General features: G+C 37.3%; 1 protein-coding gene across 1 annotated transcript in view; it reads left to right on the top strand.

The window, feature by feature from the left end:
- LARS2 (leucyl-tRNA synthetase 2, mitochondrial) overlaps positions 1 to 18,660 on the top strand; it is a 1,850,943-nt gene that overhangs the window by 1,597,902 nt on the left and 234,381 nt on the right. The window contains exon 18 of the mRNA XM_044070015.1: positions 8,840 to 8,951. Coding sequence (XP_043925950.1) covers positions 8,840 to 8,951 — 112 coding nt within the window. The remainder of the gene's footprint in view (positions 1 to 8,839; positions 8,952 to 18,660) is intronic.

Here is an 18,660-nt window from a genome sequence, read left to right as displayed (position 1 = left end):
CAATATCCTCGAGGCTAGGTAGCATGAATTTCTCCCTCAGGACTGTATCATTTTTTCTAAAGCATTACATTACAATACCATTCTTTTTGATAACTGGTACCATTGGCAAATGCCATTCATTGGGATCAGTTACATTTTCAGTCACGTCATCTGTTTGAGTTCTGCTCCAGCTTTAGAGAGTATTAGAAGTGGTACCCTTCTGAGTGTAGAAAAATCATATGACGTTGTCTGGTTTCATTTTTATCTTTACTGGCTCGCAGATAAGCAGACCAGTTTCTCCAGACATATCCACATTCATTTTGTTTGCCCCAGCAATCAGCCTCATGTAACTTGCTTACCTCTTAACTGTACAGATTTTTGCAGTATGTCCAGATTTTTGCCTCATATTTTTGGTACGCTTTTCATAAAATTGTGATTTTTCTGACAAATTAGTGGCAAATCATTAAAGATTGAAGTTAGAAAATATTTACAGACATTTCAGTTTCAGACCCTTCAGAAAATTCACGCTAATGCAAAACCTGTTATTCTAAGTGTGTAAGAGCAATATTTAAAAATTGTCCCTGTTTTTGTGCTTTTGTCTCACTTTTATTTATGGCTTTGTCCAGATTTCTTGCTGTAAGAGGTTGAGAGATATGCAGTGCATGCCACTGTTTTGCTGAGCAGGTTAGTTATATATGAACCTTCCAGCACATAGATCCAAAACTCATACTTGCACCTCTTCCACTCATTCATTATAGGTTCATAGGTTCATACTAGGCTATCTGCCCTAGGGCATTTATAAGCCTATCCAGAATGTGTTTGGCTTTCACCACCCATTTTAAATTAATTTTGCTATGCCCTTTTTTGAGGTTAGTATACTGTGCCTCTGTCTAACAGTGACACAGAAGTGATACCCGGGGTAAACCTACGATCTCCCATCCACTCATCAAGATTCCTCTTGAAGAGAGTCATTGAGGGACTCTGCCTAACCTGGACTGGGATTTTATTCCAGAGTGAAGGGAGCCTCTGGGTTATGAATCTGTCCCTCCAGCATGTCCTATTTATTTCGGTGCTGAGGTTCAAGTCTCTCGAGCGTGTAGCTCGATGGGATTTGGATTTTCTGAGGTGCAGCATGTCCATTAATTCCGAGTTGGGCATGGCTTTATACATCAGGCACAGATCGCCTCTGAACAGGCGTTATGCCACTGAGTAGAGCTGGAGTTTCTTTAACCGGGCAGCATATGGCATCTGTTTGAGCCCTTTGATCCTCTTGGTGAGGTACTTTTGGGGTCTTTCCAGTTGCTGCAGGTGTCTGGTAAGGTATATCCCAAAAGGGGCATTGTACTCAATTATGGGCCTGATGAGGGATGAGTAAAGAGGCGATGACCTCCCTGATCTAGATGTGAATCCCTTCATGATTAGGTGGGCTATATAAAATGTTTTTCTAACCACTTTGGCCACATGGTTGTCAAATGAGAGATTGTTATCAACTTGGGTCCCCAGGTCCCTAATTACTTCTTCTGTACTTAATGGATTACCACCTATGTGGTAATTTGTGGGCACTTTGTTTTTGCCAAAGGGGATGACTATACACTTTTTGGCATTTAGCTTGAGGCCATGGCTCTGGCACCAGTTGTCTGTTTCTATGAGGCCCTTTTGGAGGATGCTTGTGTCTGCTGGAGAGTCGATTATGGCACCCAATTTGCAGTCATCTGCGAACTTGGTCAGCCACAGTCCTTCCATGTTGGCCTGTACCTCCGAGAAATATATACCGAACAAGAGAGGTCCCAGGACTGAGCTTTGTGGGACGCCACTTGTAACTGGTTTGGAGTCTGACATGGCTCCAGCAATTCTAACCATATGGGTTCTGTCCTTGAGCCAGTTTGCAACCCATCTAGTGACATAGGGGTTTATATTTAAGCTGGTGAGCTTATCTATAATGCCCGAGTGGGGTATTGTATCGAAGGCTTTTGCGAGGTCCAGGTAGGCTGTGTGGACCACCTTCCCCTCATCAATGGCCTTGGTGACTGTTTCAAAGAAATCAACCAGGTTTAAGAGGCAGGATTTGCCCTTAACAAAGCCGAACTGGGTAGGATCCAGTGTCTGTAGGTCCCCAATATCTTTATTTATGAGGTCCATGATGATCCTTTCCATAGCTTTGCAGACCAAGCTAGTCAGGCTTATGGGGCGATAGTTTCCAGGATCTGTTGAGGCACCACCTTTGTGGAGAGGGACCACAGTTGTTGTACGCCACTCTTTGGGTACATATCCTGTAGTAAGGCTGAGATTGAACAGTAGTTTTATGTTTGGGTTTAGCTCTTCTTGGAGTTCATGTAGGATGCAGCCCGGGACACCGTCTGGCCCCATTGATGCTGTGTTTTTTGCTTTGGAGTGGGTGGCTCTTACCTGAGCATCTGAGATGTCAGGGGGGCAGCACTCTGCTGGGATAGATATTTGCCCTTTTGGTGGTGAGGGGGGGGGGGAGTTTGCGCTGAACCTGTCAGCTAGGATGTTGGCAATGTCTGTGGGTTCGGTGTATTTTTTGTCATTTTGGACTAATTCTGAGCATATCTGGGAATTACCACCCAGGTTCCTAACATAACTAAAGAAAGCCTTGTGATTATCCTTAGTGTCCTGTGCAATTTTTCTCCTAAACATTTTCCTATAACCTGAGTTTGCCTGCAGGACTTTGTATTTCTAGTTATGCTTCATACAACTGCAAACACTTTGAGTTGTTTCTGTAAGTACCATGTGATGTTACAGTAACATCAACCCATGTATCTGTTTTAAAGATTACTAGGGGATCCTTGTATTGGCAACTTGTCTTACCAGTCTGGTTCTTTGTTTGGCATAGCAGTCACTGAATCCAGGAAAATGGCTTCTAAACACTTTTGTCAGCGACTACCACTTTAAATAGCTTAGTTTTTCATTTAACAGTAACATACCCATCATGTTGCTTTTCTTATACATTATATCACATTCAGCTCACTGCTGTGACTCAGTATGTCAAGGGTTATCACTCTGCATCTCATACATTGACTGTAATCATGCTTTTTACTGAATTTGCTATTTCCTTTGCATTTTACCTGAAATATCTATTGCTATACTTATGTTAGCATTTTGCCTTTTTTATTAATTTGGCCTCTCTAACAATCTGAATTGCATTTTCCAACAGTTAAATTCACTTCAGTATCAGCCAGCCTAGTCACCATGCTGTTGCTGAGTTCTTCATCTTTTGTCTGGTTAAATCCACAATATTCTTTAATTGATAGGCAAAATTATCACTTTCGTCTTGTGTACAAGACTTCATCAGATGCCCTCATTCACAGTTTCATCCTATTTATACTGTGCTTCGACAACATCTATAATTCCAAATTTAAAACCATTAAAAAAGGCACAATTCAATGTGCAGGGCATTCTATGTATGGAAAATGGAGAGGACTTTTAAGGATGGGATGTATGAGCACCTCCATGACATTAAGCCCAAGAAAGAGACCAGTGCACTATATAAACACACATTGAATTGTGCCTTTTATAATGGTTTTAAATTTGGGATTATAGATGTTGTCAAAGTTAACCCGAGGGGGGAGAGACATAAGGAATGTATTGTTAAACAAAGAACTTAAATGGCAACTTAGGTTAAAGTCTAACATACATCCTGATTTAAATGAATATATTACTATTAAACCTGTATTAATGCCGAGAGCTTCACAAATTTAACAATGCCACCAATACATATATATAAAAATATTTTAGGTGGTTCTTTTGGAATGTATAATAATATTATTGCAGGTTTAATGGATATTTTCAAGTGTTTTATTTACTGTTTTAATTTGTTTCATTGTCTTAATTGTGTAACTGGGTGTAATTAAGCACAGTATAAATAGGACGAAATTGTGAATGGGGGCATCTGATGAAGTCTTGTACCCAAGACGAAAGTGCTAATTTTGCCTGTCAGTTAAAGAATCTTGTTACCTACTGAGGGACTGGACCTTCTCTTCTATTTGGTTTTTGAGTTTTTACAATTACTATCGTGGATTTCTAAAGCCACACTATTCAGAGAGTTCATATAAATGCCTGAAAATATACTTATATAGATTCTCCTTTCGTTTGAACAAAGTTGTGAAAACATGCCCTTTCATGAATAGCATTGCTTTTAGGCAAAAAAAAAAAAAAAAGTTAATTGAGCTTGCTTATTGCCAACTGATGTATAATATCTAGCCATCAGAAAGTAAAAATGAACTCCATATGGCATCCACTTCTTTGCCTGCATTATAAATGGTTTACATGTATGTCTTTACTTTCCTTGTCAAGCTTTAATGATGTTTGAAAGCATGTGAAACTCTGCCTTCATGATGGCCAGGTAAAAAGGTTTGTGACGTTAAATGACGCAGGTGTGGGGGGTAGAAGTTTGCTATTCTTTTTTTTTTTTATTATTATTATAAATTGCTGTTAATTTGGCGTTTTTACTGAAAGTCAGTTAAACTACTTTATTTTGAAGCAAAACTACATTTTTGTGGTAAAAATGGCTTACTTTGTGCTCCTTAGCAGCTCCTTCCTTGGCTGTTTGGCGTGGTTTATGGTGTGTTTTTCCTTTTAGATTAGGTCATTTCTTGAGTGAAAAATATCCCACTTTTGACACCATGTCACACCATTAAGTTATGGTACCAAACCATAAATTGTGCTGGTCAGTAACGGCACTAGACTCACAATTTCAAAGTTATGATGCAATTTTATTGCCAGTTCATTCAAACAGTTCATTCAAGAGAGAATAGAGAGGCACATGCATTATGGGTATCAAATTAAGCAGTCTTAAAGTTACAGACACATTAACATATATAGACATTGGAAAGTTATTTATGGTAGGCTGTCCCTACAATGGTCACCTGCATTCACATTCCAGTGATGACACCAACCACAGTATAACTTAGGTAGTGCTGTAGGTAGTCCTGAGGAATTCCCTTTTTTTTTTTTTTTGCTTTCAGTTTTCGTTATGTAGAAAGCCTAATCTATGTATCCCTTCTGTCTTAAGTTTCATTGAATGTTTTTGAGAGCATGCATGGACATGTTCTTGGACAGAGTTCCAGCCTTGGGGTGGTGAAAGTTTCTTTTTGGACAGGGGAAATCCTGTTTTGAGCTATGGGACAGACACTAATGCATAGCACCTTTTCTGAGCTTACTGCAGTAGCACGTATACAGTATCTGAAGTCCCAGTGAACCCAATTTTTCCATCTGTGAGCATACAAGTTGTTGTATTTTTTGTCAGGAGTAAATTTAGGGGTTGACTTTGCCTATTTCCCTAGAGCTACTACCTGTCGTTTTTATTGCGACGGTAGTCTGTACTGTTCCCTCAGATGCATCTCTTTAGGAAGAATTCATTTAATCTCCACCAGTACCCTTAGGATCTAATCCCAGTGAAGTATTTATTTCCTTTCTATATATATATATATATTTAGCTTTGTATCTTCTTCAGAGCACTGTATTTTTCTATAATGGGGAGGCACACTGTTTTTCAGTTTTTCTGGAAAAATACCATAACTTTCAGAATTTGAATGGTCTAAGCCCTGGAAATATGTAACAGTTTCCAGATTTTTGGTATTTTAAATTAAAACGCACATTTATCTTAACATGCATTTTTTCCCTTATCTTTACCAGATGCAAAATTGTTAGTTTGTTTTCTAAAATGTATTATAATGTTGAAGTGTAGCTAAAGTGGGATGAAGGGGGTGGCTACCTGGTGTTAGTGGTGCAATTTGCACTTGTCCATGGGGTGTTATTACAGTGCTGATATTCAGAAATGGATGCTAGTACAGTAGAAAGTCGATTATCCAAAACGTCAGTTATCTGAACACAGCCTTCCAAAGTTTTCGGGTAGGAAAAATCATAAAGTCTGAATATGTAAACATTGTACGTATTTGCTTGTGTTTTTTGAGCTTGTACTACTGTAATATACTGTACTGTTTTTGTACTTGCAGTATATTTGTTTTATTTTTCTTGTTTAATGTTAACCAAAAGCATTTTTAGAAGTTTTTTTATCCATTTCAGTTGTATGTTTGATTATCCGAACTACCCTAGGTCCCAATTAGTTTGGATAATCGACTCCCTACTGTACTGTACATGTGGTCAGAGCTGAAGCACTTCAATGGTAGTATTCTAATTGTAGCTATTTGCTACAGTTCCAAGACCTTCTTTGTTGTTTTTTTAAATTCAGGGATACCAGACCTAGGAGCTGCAAAGGTCTTTAGATGAGCTAGCTATGTTTTAATGTACTGTTATGGAATCACAATTCTAACCAACATAAATATAAGAAGTATAATTCGCAGAATTTTCACTTATGAAAACAGAATTTCATTTTTTAATGCAGGCAGTGGTGTGGATAATGGGATACTGCATCAGTCTGCAGGATAATACTGCTTTGTAGACTGTTAGCATGCAGGGAAATAGGTCTTGCTAAATTTTGTTTTTGTTCTTGCCTGTTGAGAAGAAATAAATCTTTGCAAGTTGTTTAGTTACACTAGTTTAGAGGCTGCAAACCTTTTTTTCTAGACTTTTTAGAGATAATCTGTAAAGCATGTGGTTTATGATCCTTGAGTCCCTGTTCGTTTCATAAGATAGTGTTCAGGGGCAGGTCTGAGGGTATTTCACCTGAATGATATATCCCTTTCTTTGTTTAAAGGTAAGCTTATTTGTGCTTTTCTCTGTTGTCTATCATCCAAGGGGAGTTTCAGATATCTGTATTCAGTCCCAACCAGCTGAAGCCTCCTAAGCTCCATCACTTGAAAGACTTGCTTTGTAACCATTCCATTTCTACAGAACTGGTAAATCAGAATTAAGGCATCATGGATCACCTTTTTGTTCAAATCTCTGAGCTTGAATTGAGTATGCTGAACATGTTCTCAACAGCCATTTTTCATGGCAGTGTAATTTCCCAAATTTTGCTAATTCCATACTTGTTAACTGAAAACATTTTACAATACAGGCAACTTTGTGTCTGATTTATTTCCTTGAGAAGTAGGATTCTGGCTAGACTTTGGTTGTCCTAACTTATACTGCTCAAATTATCAGTTATGTATGTTTCCCAGCTATGGGTTGAACAGCATGTGGCAGAATCACAAATGATTGAACCTGGCTGGTTAGGTGAATGCTTAATTGGTTCAAACACATTCCGTAGAATGTAGTATAGTTAGACAGTGTTCTCTAACAGACAGAAATACATGAGGGTGTTTACCTGAGTGATTCAGAATGTGTCAGGTGGTTTTCTGTATAGATGATCACTGCTCATGTGATTTCCATTTTTTCACTTTTATTGATTCATTGTGTGTGACTCTTTTCCACATTTGTGCTTCCCTTGTGTTAGTGTATCAATGTAAGGGGAAATGAGGATGAAGGCCACCACAATTGAGGGAACCTTCTTCCCCACGATCAACTCTATTCTCTTACAAATTTAATTTCTTTTTATAGCAGTAACAGATTTTTTTTTTTTTTACAAAATGTTATCAGTATTTGAGAAATTGTGCAATCACAACAATTTTCAAGATATAAGAGACTGCAAAACAAGTCAGGGAAAATACATTTTTCTAATAACCAGTGGTAAATTTATATAACAGCACTTACCTTTTCAGAAATGTACTGGAGTTAGGTTTGTTTGCTCCTTTGTATACAAAACGTATCAACTGTTTACATGTAGTTATCTGTGTGTCATAGTCGGTGGGTCTGTTTTTGTAAAAAGTTTTCCTCTAATTTGGCTATAAAGTCCATTCCTCCTCATTTGCCATTTGTGTCAGGAACTGTGCAATATCCCCTGCGGATCCTGCCTTTTCCACTTCTTTGTTAGTTTTTATTTTATTTTATTTTTTATTTATCTGTTTATTTTGCATAGCCAGATTTGCTAGCAGAAATAATTCTTGTCTAGATCAGAGAGCATCTGATCTTCACTTAATCACAGAAAACAGGTTTATGTACTGTCACCTGACCCCCCCCCCCCAGAACCCCCTTAGTAAAAGTTGTAGATTACTTCTTTGATTCAGTAGCTTACTTGGTCCCCAAGAAATGTGATGCCAATCTCCAATACCCCTCCATTTGACATCTTCAACATTGTATGTTAGATCCACTGTAGAACCTGCTTAGCCATGCTAGCATATACAGATATCTATATAGGCATTTCCATGCAAAGATATGGAATTTTCTTAATTTTGTAGTGAGTTCTTAGGAAAGTCAAAGTATTTTGTCATATTGTTTCCTCCAGCTCTGTGTTTAATACTCTCCCAACTTTGGGCAAAACTGTTTCTAAGGTAGTTTCACTGGTATGTTGCCCACTAACTATGATTCATCTATGAGGGTTTTTAGTCTTTTATGTTTCTTTGAGTCAGAGTCGGTCATGTATGATTCTGTAAACTGCTATTTTATCAGTTACATGTAATCTTATGTTCACGTAAAAGCACTGATGCAAATCCAAAACTCGGTATATATTACCTGATGCATAGGCAGCATATGTTTGATATGACCTGAGAGAAGTATCTACCTTGTTAGCAAAGGATACAGTAGCTCATTGCAAAGTCAGTGTGGAAGATTGTGCAACTTTTCATGTGGAGGTATCTTGACATTCGTATGTAACTGCTATTGCCTGTTTGATGAGGCATTCTGTATGACTTGTCCTTGAAAGTCATAGATAGATTAGGACTTGTTTTAAAGATCATTGCTTTGTCAATCAAAATAAAACTTTTCATAGTTTTATCTTTTATGATGTCAATATTTTCAGGTTTTGTGGTCAAGCAAATTGTCTTAAGTCATGTTCTGCAGCGTATACAATTTAAATAGTCCTGTACAGCACTGATTTATGTACTGTTTTTCTCCTCTGCAGAAAGCCTCACAGAAAGTGATTCTTCACAGTACTGAGTTTGAAGATGCTTTGGCCACACTTTGTGTAATGACTGCTCCTATGGCACCACACTTGGCATCTGAATTGTGGAAGGGTATGTTTGCTTTGTTTTTTGCCAGTCCAGAAGGGGATAATTTATTTTTGTTTGTTTACCAAATAAACCATCTAGATATGTGTCACTCTTTAGGGGTAACCTGGAAGTACTGCCTGGGTAGGTGACAGGCTTAGAGTCACAAAGTATGCCAATGGGCAGTCAAACACTAAAAGCCAGGACTACAGAGTGATGCTCATTAGCAAGGCATAGCTGCAATTACTTTTGCTTAACTGCCAGGCATTATTTCAGGTACTACTTTCCTCTTTTTATTTAATCACAATTATGCATTAGAAATAATGAAACTGGGGGCAGTGCTGGATAGCCTGTCTAGTTTTCCCATTCTGTTCACCCAAATGCTAAACAACGGTTACCAGTGGAGTCGTGTATACCAGTGTCCACCTGAGTCCATATCATTTCAGTTTCTCAGCATCTTTCTAGCTGCCACATCTTTTGCTGGTCCTTTTTAAGTTTCACTTACCAAGTATTTCCCAACATATCCTTGTTGATATACTCTCCAGATTATAGAATGTATGTGGGCAATGCTACTGCTTATGGCAGAGAGAATCCCCTTCTGTGTATTTTAGTCTGCATTGTCTCACTGCTCTTTTCTGCAGTGTATGCTTTATGAGTTCACTTGCACTATCCTTTTAGGAGCTAAACTAGACTTGAGTTTATCCTGTGTGTCTGCAGAGGTAACGAGAATTGTATGTGACAGGTAATTACAAAGTGGTGCAGTCACCACATCCTTTCTGTTGTCCAGCTGGACAGCTCTCTCTATCTTTATTTTACTTTTTTGTGCAAGTATGCATCAAACATCTCTTAGCTACTTCCTTATCATACTGTAGTCACATTTAAAATCATTTAGTTTGCTTTATTTTTATCTACTTATTTGGTAACTGGATAAATAGACTGGTCCAAAGACATTTATAAGCCATGTAAAACCAGAAACAATGTGTAAGCAGGCATTTTATATTAAAAAAAAAAACAAAACAAAAAAAAATGCTGAGTTATTTTAAACAGGATCATGAGACTTCCTTTATTTGGTTAGTCAAGCACTTTCAGCTTCATACCATAAAGGTACCATTTTCCATTTTACACATGCATACAGTATGAAGGTAGTCATGGCACTGAGTAAACATGAGTAAAACAGATCCACTCTTTATTGTGTAGCCTAAGTTTAACTGTCATCTCTAAAACAGTAGTTTCCCTTTGTTCTGTAAGTTTAAGTACTTCAATCCAATCCTAATCCCATCCACACACATACATGCAATCACTATATCTTTTAATTACCAGAACTCAGATTTTGTCACTGAGTATTGTGTTTCACTGTTGGTAGTCCTTTATTCCTTTTATTTCTGCTCACCTGGTTGCATATCTTTGTCTCACTCTTAGAGGGATACTGTCCATCCCACTTATTTGTAACAGCCATTTAAAACAGTAATTTGTTAGTGTGAATGTTGACTGCATTGGTGATGAATTGTAGTAGTACAATAGGAGGAAAAGAGTGAGACAGAAAGAGAGAGTCATATGTAACATGTACTATAAATATATGGCATGTCATTCAGTAAAATTCTAGTTGGGATTGCTATCTTTCTGGATAAAAGTATATGTACAGTACATATTTAACTATTTCTTGAGAAATTAGAGGTCTGTTGCTGTGGAATGGTTATTACCTCTCTTTCAAGGATGTAAGAATTAGTTGGTCATAACAAAGATTCATTATCCTTAAAATGTCTAGTGGATAGGTGGGATATCCTGTTTATAAATGTGGAAATTTGTAGCATATATTCCAAGTATTCAGAGTTTCATTTTATGTGCCATTTTGGATATGTATGCTGTCTTCTGATTTAGGATTTGACTTAGAAAAGTTGTTATTGTCTTTGGCTTTTAACAAACGACGCAGAAAACTGGAGAGCAATCCTAAGGGTGTTGAGAAGGGTTGCTATTCCTATTAATTGAATGGAGTGGGTCACGGTTCCTTTTTTGTTAGTTTGCAACGAAATGATGAACTCGGCCACCATATTGTTAGTGAGAGGCTTAAAGGGGAATGACGATCTATGAGTAAGAGGAAGGGTTAGAGATTTATGGGCAAAAGAAGGGATGGGGCAAGTGAACCATGTGATTTAGGACAGATGCTTATAATTTATTTTTTTATTTATTTTCATTTTTGTTTTATTTATTTATATTCGTGTGCCTATTTTTAGACTGAACCCTTAAAGAAAAAAAGTGGTGTAGTAAGAGTGTAACAGTAACCTATAGATACATTAAGGCAGCTCTGCAGAAAAAAAAAGATGTAAAAGCATTTAAACAGTACATAAAAATTCAAACGTAAGAAGGAACAAGACAGTTACTGCACTAAGCTTGCATACATGGTGAAATTTTCTAGATCATTCAAAATCACAAGATATATCAGTTAGAAAGTAATGTAATGTAGGAGCAGGAATAAGAAGTGGGAGGAGAGGTGGTCAGAGAAGTGGTCAGTATGGCAAATTATTTCAAAATTAGATGTTACTACATTTAGTACAATATTAGTACAATATAAGTTTTTAATTAGTAGTTTGCATGCCTTTTTATGGAAATGACTTTCAGGAGCTAGTATGCTGGCTGTTATCGTGACTTGTGAGAAAACAAGCAGCATGGATATATGTTGGCATACTGTGGGTTCAACTCCAAATAGGGCAACCATATCATTATATTACCTAATTTAACTGCAGCCTAGACCAGTGGATGGGGTATAGGAAATTTAAACCAGGCCTGTCACCAGTGTCGCTTACAGACAGTGGTAGCTTATAAATACCTAGCCCTCAATATCCTATTCAGATACAGGACATTATTATTCTTTGGGGAAACTTGACTAGGATTAGAAAGGCCACCGGATCATTAGCCTTATAACAATCTATGAATCTGTAAGAAATATCTAGGAGCCTGATTATCATTTCTTAAGAAATTTGTCTGTATTTATTAGGGTTGCCACATTTCATTGTAGCTAAAACCGGAGTAAGGCCACACCCCTTGCATTACCCATAACCCTGCCCAATCCCCACCTATATTCCGCCAATTTTGTGATGTCAGTAAGTGGGAATGCCCCCTTTTCCTATTCCTGATGCCTGCTTTCAGCTAATTTACTATGCTTTTCTGTAAAAAAGCATAGTAATTCAGCCGATTTAACAAGCTCCGATAGTCCGTTTCCTTTTTTGAAACAGAATACCGGAGTTTTAGAGTGTTTTCCGGGCTACCGGAGAATCAATTTGATTTCCGGATAGTCCGGAAAAAAAAACAGATTGGTGCAGCCCTATTATTTATTATTATTTATTTGCAATTGTTTACCGGGAAATTCCAACTGGACACAGGTCCTTTTTCAATGGAGGCACGGGGAGAAAAGCTTTATTTATTTATTTTGGATGATTGGAATATTTTGTTAGTTTTGTACTTAAAATAACAAGAAAAACCTAGCCAAGCTAGAGTTTACACTGTGTGATTACTTGAAACCTCTTGTAAAAGAGGAGTATGCTATATATGAAAATGACCCCTTTAGGACACTAGGTGTTCCAGCCATATGGTGGTTCTGAATGCCCATGATAATGGACAAATTCAGGCCAATAAAGCCATACCCCAGTTTTGTACTTAAGGAGGGTAAAAGAGATTGAGGGACATTTATATTTTTGTATAACTTTATAGGTGAAGGTGAGATGGGTATGGTTAATTCTATTAGTAAGGGACATCCATCCAAGCTTGTTAAGTGTATTGCAGCACAACAGCAGCACAAACACCAAGTTGCTTCACCACAAAATGAAAACTTTGTATGTATGGTCATTATCCACTGGTTGTACAGCAATTTTTTTCTGTTTTCTAGTGAGTAGACTTTAACTTGCGAAAAATTGTTTAGTTGAGGTTAAGAGTAACTGCCATTCCATATAGTAATTTTGGTATAACTTGAGAGTTTGATAGACATTTTTTAAAAAAAGGAGTTAGGCAGAATTTTATGTGGTATAAGGCTTGTAGTGTTTTTATTTATTTATTTTAAACAGATTTATTGATTTTCAAATATAGCCAGTTACATAAGATGTTTACAGATATCCAACTTTAAATAAAAAAATTTAAAAAAAACTAAGCTTCAATTTTGAATTCTATTGCTTGCATGCTCAGAAGAGGTTAGATTATTATCGATGTAACAGCTATTTATATACATTGTCCTACCATTTGAATCAGCATTATTACTTGAAATTGAGGTAGGGAAATATGCTCGGTGCCTTTTAGACCAACACTCTTCACTTTGATTTGTTTTTCATTCATTCTAAGTTTGCAGTAAGTGAGATCAAGTGTTTGTTGATAGCTGCAGAGAAGTGGTGAGTTAGGCGAGGAACACTGCAAATAATTATAGTCATCAGCATACTATACTAAACTAGCTTAATTGCATTTGTAAGAAGCAACATTTTGTTGGTGAAGGTAGAAGAGATTGACAGTCCAAGAATATTTATAATGGTTTGGATCTTGTGAAGGAGTTATTGGGTACTGCCTGATTTCTGCTTTGCATATAATATTGAAACAAATGAATGGCAGTACTTGAGCAGCCTATTCTATGCAGGCTTTCAAAGAGTAATTGATGTCTGACTTCAAAGGCTTTTGATGTTGTAAATGAAAGGGGCGGGGGTAGTGAGACTAATTTTACCATAATGACTATTCAACAGGGGCTGTTTGAGTACTACAACCATGGCAAAAGCCATTTTAACAGTTGCTTAATTTATTGTAAGAGGTCCAATAGTGTACAAGTTATGTGTACATTACATGCTCTAATACTTTAGGAAAGAGACCTAGAATGGAGATAGGACTGTAGTTTTCAGTTTTATGCTTGTCTTCGCCTTTAAATAGGAGGATAATGGTGGACGTATTCTATATTGATGGGACAAAGCCTTCTTTTAAACTTCTTGTAATAATAATAGTTAGTGGCTAGGCAATTAAGTTTGATATGTGTTTTAAATATTGTAATGGAAGGCCATCAATACATGGAGATTCATATGGCTTTAAATATTGTAATGGAAGGCCATCGATACATGGAGATTCATATGGCTTCATTTTCTTCAGTAGTTTCTTAACTTTTTTATTGTAACTAATTTGAAAGCAGAGGAAATGCATTTTAAAATATATGTAGAGGGAGGAGGGGGCTTTACAGTCGTCTGACGTTGACAGTTTGTCTCCGACTTGAAATGATTGTTGAATGTGTCGGCTGTTGTCATGGTCACTTGGAAGTGTTGCTTGTTAGTCAGTGGTATTGTTATTTCCCATCAAATGTTTTCATTGTATTCCAGAAGGCTGAAGGATTATTTTTATTTCTGTTTTGCAAGTGAATGCAAAATGTGTGTTTAGATAAAACATTTGTTTTCCACTTATTTTGAAATTTCTTATATGTATGTAGTTACTGTGGATTGTTATTCATTTAGAGTCTTTTGACCTCTTGAGACATTTGGTTGATTTATTTATCCATGGAAGCTGGTTGTTTTTTATGACTATTACAGGAATGTATTTGTCCAGGAGTGTCATCAGGGTTTGATTAAAAAAGTCAACAGCTTGGTCAAGTGAGACAAATTGAGGATTTATCATCTAATAGATGGTGAGTCATGTGAGATACGTTAGAGCAGTTTGTTCTGGTTTCTAATGACAACAGTTTTTGCTGGTGATGTAGGAGGTTTAAGTGGTACAGAACTTTGGCCAGCACAGATGTATCAAACTCCTGTCAAACTGCATGAAAGTTATGTAGAGGGTGATTGACAAATTAATATGCAGAGTAGTAGAAAGTAATATGGGAGATGAACAGTTTAGATTCAGATGAGAATGGAGCACAACCAACCCAATGTTTGCAGTGAGACAGAAAGGTGAGAAGACCTAGAGATGATGAAAGAATCCAACTAGAAAGCTAATGACAAGGTCCCAAGAAAGCTTATGACAAGGTCCAAAAAAGCTGATTTGAGCAGTTCTGCCCTGGTTCAAAGTCCCAGAAACATTGGTAGAATAGTGCAGGCTCTGTACAAAGACCAAATGACTCAAATACGAGCAGTGGTTGGTCTCACAGGAGATCCCAGTGGGTGTGGGTGTGCATCAGGGTTAATCTATGAGCCCACTGCTGTTCATACTGGTGATGGACTACATTAACAAACAGGTTGGAGGGGACAGATCAACAGAGTTGCTGTATGTAGATAATGTGGCAATACAGGCAGACTCTGAGCAAGAACTTCAGCAAAGGACAGCAGAACGGAATGCAGAATTGAAGGCACATGGGATGCAACTGAGTACAGATACGACTGTTGTAATGGCAGCAAACTGAGAACATTGGAAGAAGCTGAGAAATGAAATAAAAGGTAAAATAATGGAACAGGTTAACAGCTTGAAGTATCTAGAAGAGGTGGTTGAGGAGAAGGGTAGTCTAAATATGGAGGTCAAAGCTAGAATCAGAAGAGCTGCAGTCAACTGGCACAGAGTGTTAGGGGTAGTTTATGACAGAAGAATGCCAAAGAAGCTGAAAATTAAGATATAAAAACAGTGGTGCGACCAGTACTAGTGTATGGTATAGAAGCCTGGGCAGTAAAAGCAGAGCAGTTGAGGAAGCTAGAATTGATAGAGATGAAGTGCCTGAGATGAGAGGTAGGATACAGACTGTAGGAAAAATGAAGAAATGTGACAATGCCAAAACCATCCTAACCCCCCCCCCCCATTGAACTGATTCAAGCCCCTGTATCTCATTCTCATATGTGCTAACCCTCACTCTAGCCTTGCTCCTAATGCCAGCCCTCCCCATTACCTTCTGAAAAACTCTTTCCCTGATAGTACAGCTACACAAGACACACACACACACACACACACACACACACACACACACACACACACACACACACACACACACACAGTACATGTATACCATCACATATATTCTCAAATTACACCTATATCCTTATGTAGCCCTTTTCAGGAAACACTTGCACACACGCTCCCTCTCGTAATGCCACAGTTCTCCATATATATTTTGAAAGTTTCACCATTAACACAAACACACACACACACTCACACTCACTTACCATAACCGAAAGCCCTTCCTGAACACCACAGCAATATTCGGCAGTCCTGTCTCAGTAAACCCATCATTCTGTAAACCGAGCTTTTGATAAAACACACAGCAGTTCAGTCTGCCAAGAAAATGAGCATTCAGTGAACATTCATTATAGTGATATATATGTGTATGTATGATCACCTCACTAAACAATAAATGCTTAGAATGAACAAATAAGACAGATCTTTTAAGATTAAATCACAAAAAAAAAAAAACATTTTATGCAGAGGGCAAGTCCCACTACCTCCTCCTACACTCTGTGTTAATTATATAGGTCATCTCCAAGTTTGCACAACAGTGAGGAAAGTGCAAATTCCCAGACCAAGATGTACTTCATCTCAATCAGAGAGCAGCAAGCAGCCAGCAGAACAGTAAAAAATGGATGTTTACTCTTTTGAGCATTCACTCATAGTAACTGCAACTATGTATATGTGTGATATAGGTATATACACATACATACACACACACGTGATAGCATTTGGGATTAAGTGCTAATACATCAGTCACATTTTGTTAACTCCTTATCCACTGCATATGCAATATTTTATTCATTTGAAGCTGAACATGGATTCCTTAAATGAGTGTGCAATTAACGATTTTCTAATGCACAAATATCTTTACAGTGTAATAAATGCTATGCATATTTAAAGGTAACAGCTGATAACACTGGTGATCTGTGTTCCTTGTGTCAAAGGTTGGATGATTTGCTTACCATTGTTAGAAGTAAATCTAGACGTAATGATGATGATGATTGCACTTCTGCATTTGCCATGGCTTGGAGAACTGTTACAGCTTCATATATTAATGACTGGACTGGTGAAGTAAATAATGTTAGGCAAAGAACAAATAGAACATATTTAGGAAATGATGCAGCTATTGTCTGCAAAGATTATTGAACCCCTATGAAACAGGACAATACCCGTGACAACTCTAGAATTCTGCATGCAAGTATTCAGCAGTCTGAGGATCCGGTTTGTTTAGAAGGAGACAAAAAAAAGAAAGGAAGGAAGAACTTCACAACAAATAACAAGGAAGAAAAATAAACTGATTAATGACTGTAAAGGAAAGAGAATAGACAGTAAAAAGGACACTGCTTTGTTATGTAACACACAGGTTCCAGGCAATGATATGTTTCTATCAGAAAACCTTCAGTCTACAGAAAAAGATACCATTTTTCCAAAAGAAAAGGTAGAAAAAAAGGCAAGAGGCAGGTGAAAAGGAAGAAATCAAAGTTGAATGTGGAAAGATTGAAGAACATTACTGTAAGAAAAAAGAAGAGAAAGACAAATGTTGGCTCAAGCTGTGGATTTACAATACCAGCTGGATAAGAATTTAAGACGCAAGTGGAAACAGTGGGATTAATAAGACTAATGGTGATGAAGATCTATTCTTCGTAACAATTGATAGAGCAGATATTACTGTATCAGAAGCTGAGGATTCTGCAGAGCTGGCAAGCAAAGATGTTCTTGTAATTGGTCATTCAGTTATTAGACAAACTGATACTTATATTTGCGGAGAAGATAATGAATAATGGTATGCTTGCCAGGATCAAAATAAAAGATGAGAAAAGCCTTGGCATGCCTTAATGTAAAGAAGCATGGATCCGTTTTTATTCATGTCAGTACAAATTATGTCATCTGCAAGGACTCTCTGATTGTTAATAGGGAACTGGCAGCCCTCTTGGATAGTATAGCTTGTACTGGTGTTAGGATGTATTTTTCACAAATCACCTACTTTGAATGAAAAGATTTTTTGGGTAAAAACCTACATGGAAAAAAATGTCCTGTTTTAAAAAAATGGAAATGAGTAGAGCATCCAAACCTAGTTGTAGGCACACGTGTTCAGACAGGATGGTGTGCATTTGTCAAGATCAGGGAAGAGAATTTTTGCAGCAGATATTTTGCAGTATTTGACAAACACTAGGCAGGATTTTTGACAGGTCGAAAATTTAACAGTTCACAGATAGCAACATTTGATGCATCTCTGATGGTTGTTAATGCTAGGAGCTTTAATAATTTTTTTTATTGGAAAATTTGACATGTTCCCACAAGATCGATGTTATTTGGGAAACATGGTTAAAGAACAATGACTGGAAACCAGTTCTCTCAGAGTATAAATGTTTTTGCTGTAAGAGACATTCTAACAAAAAATCAGGAGGAGGTGTTATGATAGGAATTAAAGATAGTTTTGACACCTGTGATTATTACATGTTCAGTGACAACACCAATATTGTAGACGGTGTGACTGTGACAGTAAAGATAACCCTGGAACATATAACAATTTTTGGAGAGTATAGACCACCAAAGTGAAGTGCACATGACCTAGAGGAATTCAGACATTTCTGCACGAAACACAAGAGAAATGAATAATAATAGCTGAGGACTTAAATTTACTAGAAACAGACTGGAATAATATTGATTCAACAACATTAGTAAGGAAATTATTCGCAATGTGTATTCAGGGACAACAGTTGCTTCAGACTGTAAAAAAACTACCAGGGGACGGAACATACTAGACATTGTTTGTGTTCTTAAAGAAATTACTGTTACTTCAAGTCAAGTTTTACCACTGTTGACCTTTGGCAAAAACAAAGTGCCCGCAAATTACTAC

The sequence above is a fragment of the Protopterus annectens genome, chromosome 4.part1 (assembly GCF_019279795.1).
Source record: "Protopterus annectens isolate FY-2018-M chromosome 4.part1, PAN1.0, whole genome shotgun sequence".
Taxonomy (NCBI): domain Eukaryota; kingdom Metazoa; phylum Chordata; order Ceratodontiformes; family Protopteridae; genus Protopterus; species Protopterus annectens.
This window is presented reverse-complemented; position numbering and strand designations above follow the sequence as displayed.